The sequence below is a fragment of the Hippoglossus stenolepis genome, chromosome 12, assembly GCF_022539355.2.
Source record: "Hippoglossus stenolepis isolate QCI-W04-F060 chromosome 12, HSTE1.2, whole genome shotgun sequence".
NCBI lineage: Eukaryota > Metazoa > Chordata > Actinopteri > Pleuronectiformes > Pleuronectidae > Hippoglossus > Hippoglossus stenolepis.
Genome location: NC_061494.1, coordinates 9727865 through 9742132, shown reverse-complemented (window position 1 = coordinate 9742132; position 14268 = coordinate 9727865). Strand labels below are relative to the sequence as shown.

Here is a 14268-nt window from a genome sequence, read left to right as displayed (position 1 = left end):
CCACAGCTGTTGACTGACCCTAATATTCACTGAATAATAATAAGTGTGACTCAAACATGGGAAACCACAAACGCTATCATCTATTAATAACATTTATGCTTAGAGCAGCATTACCATGTGTAACAGAGCTACTTACTGTAGTGTATGTGAGGCTGAAATGACCAAACAATGGCTGTACACATACTGACATATAGCACAGATACCAGACAGGAATGCTTTTAGGGATGTAACAGGTTAGTTAGGACATAATGCAAACATAAGGTATTACTATGGATTAACAGTTAGAGGCTGGTATTTAATTTCACTGTGAACAGGAATTCTCAATAACTGGTTGTATATCTTGGGATGACCTTGGAATTCAGCAAGTCACAAAATTATAAGGGTGAACCCTGTTTTGTATTGTGAATTTAATGTAAAAGACAAATCTGATAGATCTGAGCTGGTCTGTAAATTTCTGCATCCAGTCAAAAACATTTAAAGCATTTTTTTATGGTTTAAATGTCAAATTCATTTTAGAAAAAATATTACCAAAAACGACACATTTTTATAAAAAAATAGAACCGTTACATTACAGTTTTAGTTCTTTCAGCCAACAATAGCCAACAGTGAACACAAGAGGGAGCACAAGTACCTCCTTTGTTTCACTCTGGCATGTCACTGAAATATCTATCACAAAGACAGACATAGGTATACAAAATAGATAGTTTCAATAGAGAAGATTAATGGAACATTTTGTCATATAACAGAATCTTTGATCTTGAAAAAAAAGTGTTTGATTCTGTTTAAAAATGGCAGCAACACAAAAACACAATTGGTACTCAGTAGAGCGCATACCTCCACCAAGGCCCAACAGTCCCCTTATGAAACCATATTTACATTTACCAGATCCGGATTTTTATCTGGATCTGCACCAAATTGACTAAAATTTTAATATCAAACATGCAGGATTTTTTCATCAAGACTCAATAATTATTGTCTGAGAAATCAATGTAAATGCAGAGAACGTGCATATCTCGCAATGTTAAAAAAGTGGGGGGAAAAATCAAAATGTAATGGGTTCTTCCTTGGGTCATGCCCCACCCCTCCACAAAGTTAATGTAAATCGTAATTTTTACATAATCTTGCGAACTATCAAACCCGAATGAAAACATAAACTCCTTGTTGAAGTAAATAACACATCTCCTTGTGTTTTGTTTGCATTAATCAATTCTTCATCATTTAACAGAACCTCTTTAAGCACAGCTACACTGACCTCTATTGGTAGAAGGTTTCAAGTTCTTCATGATGCAGACCACACTGAAACAATGTGTATATTGATGTAGATACTGTATATAATACAGAATGAGTGAAGACATCTGTTCTGCAATTAAAATGTTTAAATGGGATTGTTTAATAGTAGTTAATAATAATAATGGATTGTGATGTTTCTGTTAATATGAGGAGGGACACCTGGGCAACATGCAGACTTAGAATAAGTCACATGGGATTAAGGATCAAATGGTGGATGGTTGTGTTGCCCCTGTACTTACAACAAACAACATAGAGAGGACCCACCCCTGGACTTCCTGTGACATACGAGAATACACAGACACAGGTGACAGAGAGACAGACAGAGGACACTACAAGCCATAGTAGACAACTAGACCACAAACACACAGACTAACCTAAAAAACCCACACCCACAGAGATGCAGATGTTCCTACACATGAATGTCTGTAATGCGATATTGTGTATGTCTGTATGGAGCTACATGAACTCACGATTTGAGAGGAGTTTTCTTCTTCTTGGCAGGTTTGTTCTGGTTTTGGTCCTCCAGTTCCCCAATGTTGTCATTTTCATTGTCATAGTCATTGGATGACAGTTCAAAAGAGGTAGAGGCCTTCGGTGGAGAGTTGGCCATCTTATTGGAGGATTGGAATGGGTCTGTTGAGTCGTCTAAGTTAGTGGGGTCAAAGCTGTAAGACTGCCTGGACAATTTAGGGGAGTTGCCAATTCCTGTCTTGGAGGTGAATGGATTGAAATTTGGATTTTCCCACTTGTCCGTTTCAAAACTGTATGATGCTTTAGGAGCAGAGATTTCATCGTCGTTGCCGTTGTGTGTTGCTGGAGAGTCGTTGTCCAGCTGCTCCATCTGTGCTGGAGGAGCCTTCTTCATCCCCAGCTTTGGTTTCCTCAGAGGCATCTTGGCACCGGGTTTCTTGCCCACTTTCTTGAGTGGGGGTGAGGCCTGGTGTGACACCTCACTGCTCTCCTCAGAGTAGTCAAACTCCAGCCTTACTGCCTGACGCTTGGGGATGATCGGTTGCTCTTCAGGGTTGGTGGTTGGCTCCTGAACAGGAGCTGGAGGGCTGTATTGATGTGGGTCTGCAGCGGGGACAGGGGAACTCTCTGCAGGCGCAGCAATAGAGGCGCACACTGGACTTTTACGTCCTAGTTCTGGGGAGTTGGCAATTTTACTACCTCCTGTCTTGAAAGGGTCGATGTTGTCAAAATTATCTGGATCCCATTTATAGGAGGTACTAGGGGGGATGGGGGATTCTTCTTGGTCTGTTGCACTACCAGGGAGAGGTGTCTCCTCGTGGCACAAGGGTAAGGCAGGGATGACAAGGCTCTCTTCTTGGCTGGTGTGATTGGTCTCTTCTGGGAGAGGAGGTGGAGTTTCAACACGGCTCTTCCTGGTTCTGCGGAGGGTTCCTCCAGGGCTCGGTGTTGCAGATCCTCCTTCTGCTTCCTCCTGAGCCTGGAGAGGGCTGGCAGTTCGAGGCTTTGCCCGCTTCTTGACCTCTGGAGTGCTGCTGGATGAGGCAGGCCTTGGACTTTCTGGGTTGGAGTTCTGTCTAAGAACAGGCTTCTTCTTCACAGAACCAGGACGGACCTTCTTGGGCCTGTGGAGTGTACCTGGGGCACTCTCTGTGCCTACGCTGAAGGACTCTGAATTTGGTTGGAAACCTCCTGTTGTGGATCCGTCAAACAGACCACTGCTGTCTAGCTCTCCTCCCTGTAGGCTGAGGGATCGGGCGAGTGTGTTACTTGCTGAATCAGTAGCATTATACGCAATGTTGTATGTGCCACTGGCTGCGATTGGCTTGTTTTCATCAAAAACAATAGATGGAGAATGGCATCGTTCATCAATTGAAGTCAAGTCAGAGGCAGGGTCACTGACTGAGGTCTCTGCTACTGCAAAAGATAAAGAATCACATTGGATAAGATAAGAAGTCCTTTATTAGTCCCACAATGGGGAAATTTACATGACATATAAAGAGGTTTTATCGAGACATTAAAAATGCAAAATCTAAATCTAAATTTATGAATTACATTATAATGAGAATATAGTTGTGAGTGAGTTCCGATGTGACAAAGAAATCCTGCATGTAGCTAAAAGCTGCAGGCTGGCTTTGTTCAGATGCAATGATAAAAATGTACATGTTAAAAAGAATTCAGTGAATCTCTCTGCTGGATAGAAAAATATTCACAACTGATTGGTCGAGCTTTCCTAGATACTCCAAAACCATCAGTTTGAGCAGTGGAGATTCTTGTCTTCAAATAGCCAGATGTGGATACCGCTTCTTTCCACTAGATGGTGCAACATGACTTTGCTTTACATGGTCTTTTTTCTGCACTCCTCAGGCTACAGTATACTATCACAGAGTATTTTACTGAGCTAAGCACGGACAGTGCAATATCTACTTCTTACTGTACCTTTGTCATCAGATGTCAGAAGCAGGGTCTGGAGGTCTACAGGAGAAACAGCCTTGACTGGAGTGGTAGATTCAGGGGTCTCAAACGCTCCATCCGAATCTGAGCTCCTTTAACAAAAGACAAGGACAAACTAAGTCAAGGATGCTGGGAATCAGACTTGAACTACGATGACTCTGAATCAGGATCATTGGCATCAACATCACAGGAGGCAGAGCTAAATCTGTCTCCACTTCCACAACACAAACACATTTTGACAAGAAAGCAGGTCGATTATCATTTGTTGAGGTAATTTATTGAGTTATTATGTAACAGATATAGAATAGTTTGCTGTGTATGTACTGTCCATCAAGTAGGAACCACACCAATATACATTTTTTATTTAATTGTTCATGGACTAATCGTCACAGACATAAAATCCCCTTCCCCACACACACACACACACCTCACACACACATCCCATACACACAGACAGGAGACCATCTTAACATCCAAAGATGTGACAGCTATACAATAGACAGGAGGTTGAGCGAGGAGAACATCAAGCCACAAATGGCTAATGGCAAATTATAACCACAATATTATCGTCCTAAGCAGAACACTGCATTGATTTTTCCTCTGCATTACACACACACACACTCATAGACATTTGGTAGCAACGATAAGCACACAACCTGAATACCAATCTCCATCCTCCAGTGTTGTCATTATTAATTTCATCTGTGGCCCATCATCCCATCCTGTCTCTCACCTCTGTCTGACCGGCCCCCCGGCAGCCTTGATCATGCCATCATGGCGTGAGCCCCAGGAGAGACTCCGGAGGAGCCCCAGAGCCGGATCCGAGTCTGGGCTGTCCCCGTCTCCTGGCCCTCCCAGCAGCGTGTCCCAGCCCCAGCGAGCCCACTGCAGTGGAGACAGAGCCTGCCACGCACTCACTGCCATGGCTACCGGGCTGGCTACCCCTCTCCGCACCACAATGCTCCTGCCTGACACACAGGTAGACGCCCACTGACTCGTCCTCAGATGATGACTAAGACCACCGGAATGAACGCAGCCTCTTTCTTCTTTCTACCTTTCTCTATAGTCTAATTAGCAGCTCTCTTTGTTTCCTATCGACAGTCCTTTCCCTGTACGATTCTTTATGTGTCCATATCAGCACGTCTCCACTCCTCCCCAGTAGGAGATGAGACTAAATGAGACTGGCTGCAGAAGCCCACCGCCTGCATACAACTCTCCCTGCCTCACTCTCTCTTTCTCTCTCTAGCCAAACCTTACTGTACCTCCCTCTACCTCTCTCTCTTCCTCTCTTGCCTCTGAGCCACTCTGCTGTATCCATACAGGGAAGGCAGTCTGCTGACAACCAGCTAACTCATTACATATAACACCACTACATTTCATATACAATATTATGTCCTGTCTCATTATTTCTACTTTAGTCTCCTTATATATTAGAAAATTAAGAAAATGGACACATTTCTTATTCCAGGGGTCAAACTTTTCAGCCCAAAATAGCCATATACCAGAGAACATGTTGCTCAGAAGGCTGATGATTACTTGCATGGTTCTATTTGAAATGTTACAAGTATTTTTAGCTTTTCACCTAGTTTGGGAACCACTGTCTTAATCAATGCAGAAGACAAGCTCAGATTTTAACTTTTAAAAGAAAAAACATATCTTTTGATATCTGCTTATACCTAAAAAGATATTACTGTGTGCAGGTGGAGAAGATGGCTTCTCCAACATATTCTTGGACAGCACCATGAAATTAGTCTTTTACAATGAACGATAAAAATGGTGAGGAGAAACCCAATCCCTCGAGGTAGCGCTGCCATTATTGTAGGTTATTGCAGTTAAATGACAACTCATGTGTCCACAATGTATTGATTCAATCAATAGAGGCTCACCTGAAGGCATTGCTGAGGCCAGTCAGCATCTTGTGGGGCTCTTTCATCACATCCCCACACACCATACGCACAAAATATGGTTCAAATAAAAGCCAGTAAAGTGTGAGAGACATGGGGGCTTGAAACACCAGCTAGTTATCAATACAGCTGATACGGCCGATGCAACGAAATTCCAAAGCTGAGACTTTAATGTTTATAGATGAGGCTGGTAGTAAATGTTTTTGCTGTCATGGTCAATATGTCCTCTATCCCTGGGGCCATATCACAGCAGAGAGGGAGGTTCTTCTACGCCAACAATATGGCAGGAGTACAAAGTCTCCTTGCACAGCAACATACTCCACTGTCAAATCTACACAACTCATCAGGCTACACAAAAACCTTGGACAGCATGTTAGGGCTCCAGCAAGGGCTACAATAATAAATTGTACCTGTTTATTTCATTTTTATATATTTCCTCAGCTTTGAAAACACCTCCCCACACACACACACACACAGTGTTTTCATGGTGCTGTGATGTGAGATGAAACAGCACATGGCTGAGAAGGGAGCCAGAGCTATAATCTCTTCGAGGGCCCGGTGTGTCCCAGCAGGATGAGATGAGTCTGTCTGGGGATCCATCTGGATCGGTCACTGGGAACCAGGATCATATACTCTCAGATTATTTAAGACAGGCAGTGAAGCAGACTACTCCAAAAACAGGACCCTAATGCTTTATCCAACAAACAAAAAAGATTCCAGCACACAAAATGTAATATATGGGGGAAAAAATGATGCTGTTATGGATAGATGGTAAGAAAACTGAAAACAGTAAAAAGAAAGAAAAAACGTGCTCAGTTTCTCTCCATGCAGAGGCCATTTTTCATGCAACTGCAAACACTGTGTTGCTATGGCAACTGGAGGCTGTCGCTGCCATATGTTCCACGTTGGCAGAAAAAACGAGAGCAGAGTGGCTGGATGCACACGGTCCAGGATGCACACGGTCCAGGATGCACACGGTCCAACACACACACACACACACACACACACACACACACAACTGAGGCTTATAACCAGCCAGGATCTGCACATTGCACATTTATGACGCGAAGTGCTGCTGCACCAGCATCACTCTGCTCACATCACCCGAGCTGGTTTCTTCTAAACCTCCCAGAATCAATCATCTTTATTTAGCTTTCAAACGACTAAAATCATAAATGAATCTGCCGTCTGTGTTAACACAGTCGCATCTTCTGCAGCTCTTATGTTACCAAACAGCAGACAAAACACAGAAAGAGGAAATGCTGCGTGACCACGGATGAGCAGTCGGGGTATGAGGTTGAATAGAAACAAAGAGAGCAGCAGTAAGCGATAGGAGCCTCTCAGATGCTGAGACGACTGCCTGGAGACAGAGTCTGTGCAGCGTGAGGCAGGGGAGGCGCTGCATTTCAGACAGCCAGACGTGTCTCTGCTTCCAAATCCAACTCCACCTGTCTCGACAGCTTTCACAGAGCTGGAGGGAGAGCCATCGCCAAGCCCCGGGGAAGTAGGAGAAACTGGGCTACACTGACACCACACGTAAACCCAACACCTCCTGTCTGTCAATTTAAAGCCTCCATATTCTTCCAAAACAGAAGATGTTGTGATTATTAATGAGCATTTGTGTTTTGCATAAAAAAAATGATGTCAGCACAAAGGGAAGATGGGGGAGGAGGAGGCAACTGATGATGATTGATGGAAAGAGACGGAGAAGCGATGGATAAATGGCGGCTGGCTCCCGGTCTGCAAGCAGCTGTGTGATTAGCCCCAATGGATTATCTGCCGCAAACAGCTCCCTCCACCGTCTCGTGCCTGTCAAACACCTTTAAACACCCTTCTCTGTCTGGACACCCACGCTCATCTCTCTCTTTCTATTCCTCCCTTCCTCCACCTTTACATCCCTCGCTTTCTCCGTCACCTCCTGCATTATCTCCACAAATCATCAACCTCTTTTTTAATCTTCTCGTGATGCAGCAATCATGTCTCCCACATCTGCTTTGGAGCACAGGTTGATTTGTGATTTACTGTTTGCAATTTGGGGAATTAAAGAACCAGGGAAAGGTTTTCTTCAGCAAGAAGTGTGCTGTGTCACATGCTTACCATAATTAAATGTCTTTGTATGAGGGTAAATGTCTGTTTTGTTCTGTATTGTATCTGCGTTTGTTCTTTATTACGCTGTGCAGTCTATGGTCTAAGGCTGAGATGAAGAGACCAACAGGGGGAGCTCCTGTGCTGTTATCCCCTGATGAATGTGTCTGGTTATGAAGTATTACATCATAACCACTGTACAGGCTGTGAAGCTCCACATCAGCCTATTATCTTTTTACAAGAGCCTCCCCAGTTTCTACACAGATGTGGTGCAGTGAGCAGGGAGCAATCTGCAGAGGCTGTTTTTAATGGGACACAGAGCACAAAGCAGCTCTGTCTGATTCTTCAATCTCAGGAAATGAAATCTTATGGAGAATCACTCTGCACTTTCTGCAGGTCATAAAGAGAACCTGGTACAAAAGTGTTTTGGATCATCCCCTCAGGAGTCTGGTATCCCTTTGTCCAAGAAACCCACTCATCCAGTTCCAAAACAAAGAAGCCACTGACAGATTTAGATAATCTCCAAGAGTAATACCTCATCGAGCCTAATCTGAGACTTTGACTGCAAGCAGATGGCACATTAAACAACAACAGGTCAGGTCAGGTCTGTGAGTCAGAGCCGAAAGGGAGTATTACATGTTACATATAATTATTACATATTACAACCAACTGCACCCTCACCTCACCCTCCCCTTAGGATATAGGACAGTGGTATTTAAATGAAATTGTGCAGATCAAGAACATTTCCTCAAAGAAAAGATCCTGAACATTAGTATGTGTAGTGTTATCAACTAAACAACAAACTATGACACAATAATATTTATTTCTGTCAGTTTTCACATTGAGGTGGAGGGATTACAAATAAGGGCTATAATGAAAAAATAAATGATCCTTTCTCATGCCAAGTAAAAAATGTAATACTTAAAAAGCTTTTTTTAATTGAGCATCTTAAAACATGTTTAATTTTTAGAAATAATGAAATAAATAATAATAAATAGTGATAATCAAGTTTCACTTTTTCTTCTTTTTGTTAACTCACAACAACAGTCACAAGTTTTCTAACAATTTCAACACATCTTAACATCTTTAACATCTACTTTACTTTTCCTCTTATATCCCACCCCCACTTTTCTTGTTCAGTGAGAGAAGTGAGCTCCAGCTTGTTCTGTCAGGATTTTGTTACTGGGCTAGAATGGTGAAGTGGTTTTTGTTTTCACATTGCTGCTTTTAAAAATCACCACGGCCTCGGAACATATGAGACACTCAGTGGAAGAGACACCGATCTGATTCTCAAGTCACAAAATAAAACAACTCTTAGTTTCAGGTGATCAAATAATGAAAACATTACTATGAATATTATCCCCCAATAGACCCATTAAAACCAAAGATGAAATGAAAATGAAAAGGATAAAAACTCCCTTCAGCGTAAACAGACTTTTGGTCCATTACTTAAGACTCAGCAGTTCCACATCAGAGCCCTGCAGTGCTTCAATGTGTGAAGGCTTTACATACACCATGAGTAGTGTTGACAGTGTTACACAACTGAGGGAGTGAAAGCTTTGTTAGTTATGGTTGGGATGGCGGGAACTATTCTGTTCACCTGTGGGAGAAAAAAAGCTACAAAATCTACCTCCCTGCTGCACTTTCAGTCCACCGAGCTCTGAGTTTAGTCGAGCTCTGACAGGAAAAATGCTATAAATCATTCATTTCTGCGTTACACACAGCACACACACATTTATCCCATTCCCCTCATCCCTCTCGTCTTCCTCCCCTGGTCCCTCTTCCCCTGTGCAGCAGTGTGTCTGCGATATAAATAAAACACAGCAAAGTGGAGCACTCTTGCTCCATCGCCTTCCCTCTCGAACTCTCTCTCTCTCTCATTCTGTCTTCCACTGACAGTCCTGACTTATCTTCTTCTGCCCCCACACAGCGTGTTCTATTTCAACACCGTCACCAGCTCCTGCTCCCAGTGCACCAGCCGCTTCCTGCTTCATACAGAACAAAACATCACCCCACCAGCCTCCCAGCGGCACCTACTGTACTCATTGCCTCATTCTCGTTCCCACAGGCTTCCCGATGCTCTGTTACATCTCATCCGTACGTGTAGTACCTGTAGTCGAGAAGGACTGATGCATTTGTGCCTGTGCACGTGCTCCGATTCTCTCATCCTTATTTACATCACAAAAGAAAACAACAACATGATGACGCGCTCAGTCGCTCACAGTGGATTTCAGAGTGTGATGGGGTTTGCTGATATTTTGCAGAAAGAAAGCAAAAAGGGATCAAAAACCGAAGGCGGTAGCAAAACATAATGTCCCAGAGACAGAAATGTGTGAAAGACTTAATTCTGCACGTGAGTGCATGATGCCTAATAAATCAGTCTGGACCCACAAATAACATTTATGTTGCATGGGTAGCCAATGTAAAGCCATGAGTAAATAAATCATTACATGCTAGAGCAACGCAGAAGCCGCTGGAGCAGCTTAAGTAATTTTTCATAATTGATAGTTTCTTAATTAGCTCGATTGCCTCAGTCTGCCCATTTCCAGACAGAACACTGAGCATGAATGCAGTTTAAGTCAAACTCACATGTGTTCTTGAGAGGGACAGGGGGTCAGTCCTTGCTCCATAGACTCGTTGGCTCCCATCCTTAGCTAGCTCGGCCCCCTGTCCCCCCTGCCTGCTCCAGCTCTCCAGCCACCCTCCACATTCACCTGCTCCCCCTCTCCTCTCGCCTCTCACTCCGATCCTTGCAGAGGAGGCAGCCTGTGCAAGAGGAGGAGAGCCCCGGCCGAGCTGACTGTGCTGCAGTGCAGAGGATGAGCTCGCATCAGGAGGAGAGCCGTGGGTGATTCAGGGCTCCTCACTCCACGCACAGCATCCCTCAAACCTCTGCTCCTCTACACACTGGGAATATTCCTGCGTCTCATCTGGAGGTTCAAATGATGCAGCACCAGGAGGAAAACAAAATCTCCAAGAGCAAAACTGTCGAGAGGAAAATCATCCACAGCAGATGGGGCGAAACGATAATCCTGTTTTCTCTGTGTGAGTGTGCGAGGTGCCTCCTCTGTGTTTGGTCTCTGATATCGCTGAGCTGTGTTGTTGCTGCTCTCACTGCCTCCTCCCCCTCTCTCCTCCACTCTCTCCCCTGACAGCAGCCTCCTGTGCCTTTAAAAAGACAAGCAGCTTTTTTTTTTTCTCGACTACCTCGATTATGCAGGGGAGCCAAACAATAGCAGACCCCCGAAACCACATAACAAGGGCTTTCCCTTTACTCCGTCAGTCCCCCTTCTTCCTCTCTTCCACAGTAACTCATCTCTCGACATCGCCTTTGTCCTCCCAGGATCCCCCTCTCTTACCCTGCATGATGCATAGAGAAAATATCATCTTTTTTTGCCTCCTTTTCTAACAATGGGAGCCTCCACGACTCCGCGTGGCCAACCAGAGTTATGCCTGAGGTAAACAATAGATTCTGGGAAACTAGTATGTATGTGCATTATTCAACTCTGACCCTATTATATTAGATTTCATTCAAGCCGCTCCAGCAGTGACTCAGAATCACTATAAACCAAACAGCCAATACAGCATCAACAAAAAGAAAGATGACATATTTTAAGATTTTCTTCAGCCAATAAGAAATTTAAAAAACATCTATTTCACAGGCACTTTCACCAAATCTTAAACTGCATCAAATATAGGGAGAGCAATAATGATATTCTGTTCCAATTTTTTTGATGACACGGTTATCTGTGTGTCATACGCAGAGAATGTGTCCTGTGGGATGGAAATAGGAGCAGGAACAGGTTCTACAAATTTCCCATTGATCGTCCAGGAGCAGTGGGAAAACGACTCGCTGCATGGTGGAAATATGAGAGCTATAAATCTATTGTTCGCTCATGGGAATGCGAGGAAAACGAGGGCTCCCAACAATAGAAACTTCAACCTGCAGCAGTGGGAATCAGGTGTCGCACTTGGGCTGAAAAGACAACGGTATGTAGTTCCACTGCACATCATAATACACACTAACCAGTGCTCAATCCAACCTAACACCACATTGCAAAGGGGTCACTGTTTGCATGTAAACATGAAGTCCATTAACAGATGTTCGCAAAGAATATCGATGTATCTCTAGTCTCAGATGAGCCTGTTGTTCGACATTTCATAGCCCGGGGGGACAAGTAAAAAATGCTGCCCACTCACAACTCCCAACACAGACCCCTGCTAAAGCACACATATTGATTACTGCTGCTGTGCAGACCCCAAACCAGTTCACAGACGTATGTAGGGCAGCAGAGCTTGTTCAGTGTGTGCCGATCACAAGTTCCTATTCTATTGAATGAGCAGCATCAACATCCTCTCTTTGCTGCTGAGAGTCTGGCCTCGCCGCGCAGTTTCAACTGCAGCCTGAAGAACATGAAGAAATAAAAAATTCAGCAAACTCAGGCACTGGAAATTATGGCTGTGGCAGGGTTTTCTGAAAGATTCATAATGGCACTCAAGAAGAATCAGGGTCACTGCCATCCTCCAAAATGTAGCCTGCAAGACTCCTATTACTTTTTACTTAGAAGAAAACTCATAATATCTTTGTGTCTGTTAAATGGGTTTTAGCTGCGCTAAATAAAACATAGAGTTAAGAGTTCATATAGAGCTGCTGTTAGTTACAGATTTATCAAGCCTTACTTTCAAATACTGACAGAAGATGTTGACGGATTATCACCAAAAGCATCTTTAGAAGTGCCGTAGTGAAATTTGGGTTTTAATTCTCAAAGCAGTTCAAGTGAAAGTGTGCAGGCTGGTACAGGCTCAATCTGGTACAGGCTCAAATTCATTCTTCTGAAAGTTAGAAATTAAAATAAATAGAAAACTGACTCTGTTGTAAACCATGAAATCGCTCTTACCACATCAGTGATCACACATTTACAACAAAGTGGGCGCCTAACGCCTAATTTGTAAGACAGGTTGTTGCTGCTAAGTGTAAATATGCTCTGCTATAGTAAAGGCTGGAAATACTATACAATAAGCAGAATATAGAAAACACAGTAAAGCAGCTCCGTAAGTCTTAAAAACATGTTTTGGGGAATCCTGGTTTTGGATATCTGTGCTGATCTGCTCCTCTGATCATCCAGCTGAGCAGCTGCTGATCAGGCAGGTTAAGAACCTGAAGCTTAGAAAAAGCTGCATAAACAATCCATGCATCCATTTTCTATACCTCTTATCCTTTGAGGGTCATGGGGGGGGAGGGAGCAGCTGACATAGGGCAGCAGATGGGGGTACACGCTGGACAGTATTGCAGAGCCAACATACACAAACAAACCACCACTCACATTCACATTTACATATATGGTCAAATTAGAGTCTCCTATTAACCAATCTGCATGTGTGTGGACTGTGAGAGGAAGCGGGAGTAAACCCACGCCAGACACATTAAGAACATGCAAACTCCACAAACAAGCTGGGATTCAAACCGGGTACCCTCTTGCTGTGATGCAACAGCGCCACTGTAACACCGTGCCGCCCGTAAACAATCATGTCTACAAAATTCAGACGAATTCTTTCTCTTTTGTATTATTATAAGAATAATACAAAAGAGATTTATAAGAAAATGACCACAATCAGCCGGTGGAGGGATCAGGGCACTTCAGTGTGACATCTCAAAAAGAGCCAATGAAATAAAAAGCTCAGACATCCATCAGCCCACTATCTCGTTTGCAGACGAGCACTGTGATCAGATAAGTTAATGCTGAGAACGCCTGTCACAGCTAAAGGTCAAATAATTGCAGCTTGTAAAATGCAGTGCTCTATATCAGCCTCAATTTGTCAACAAATGTGTGTCACTGGTGGGTTAACTCTTTTGAATAGTTAAATATTCAAAAAAGGAAGGAAGACTTTTTTTTTTTTCCACAGAGAGATGTAATTATTACTCATGATACAACTCTTTAAAAATCCCTCAGGAAAAGGCACATAAACAATGTTTTGTTTTTGAATTGACTTCAATGATGAAGAAGACAGAGTTTCAATTGCAGGAGTCAGATTCAAGAGCTTTTTACCATCCCTAAGTGCCTTTGAGCAAGATAATAAATGTCTGACAGCAGAGGGAGGTGTTTAGTCTTATATGGGCTTATACATTATCACTTAGTTACCAGTAAATATCAGTTTTCTCTGCATTATGACTTTCATACTCAAACTAATGCACTTTATTGGAAGTATAGTCTTTACCTGCACATATGTTGGCTTTGTTGCACCTCTGTATTTCTGCAGGCAAACAATGTGTGACATCCAATCAGAACATTCAGCCCATGTTACTATGCTGGTACCCCTCTTCTCTCCACTGCTTTCCTCTCAGATGTCATAAATAATATAACAACACTACGTTCTCCAAGCCCTCTTTCTGGTTCTGGTCTTCTCTGAGCACGAGAGGAGGTTAGAAGCCAAACAGCATCGAGTTAATAGCTAATATTTATATATATGTATATCATTTTACACAGAAAATAATACAGTCTTTTCTGATTAAATGCTGATGTATAGATACATGAGAGCTGGTGTGTCTCCCAGTGTTCATTCATTT

The 14268-nt window shown here is 43.2% G+C and overlaps 1 protein-coding gene across 1 annotated transcript in view; it reads right to left on the bottom strand.

Moving 5' to 3' along the window:
• The window catches only part of tacc2 (transforming, acidic coiled-coil containing protein 2), a 53380-nt gene that overhangs the window by 12279 nt on the left and 26833 nt on the right, over positions 1–14268 (bottom strand). The window contains exons 7-9 of the mRNA XM_047342346.1: positions 3700–3806; positions 1761–3177; positions 1530–1565 (exon numbers count right to left, since the gene is read on the bottom strand). Of these exons, the coding sequence (XP_047198302.1) occupies positions 1530–1565; positions 1761–3177; positions 3700–3806 (1560 nt within the window). The remainder of the gene's footprint in view (positions 1–1529; positions 1566–1760; positions 3178–3699; positions 3807–14268) is intronic.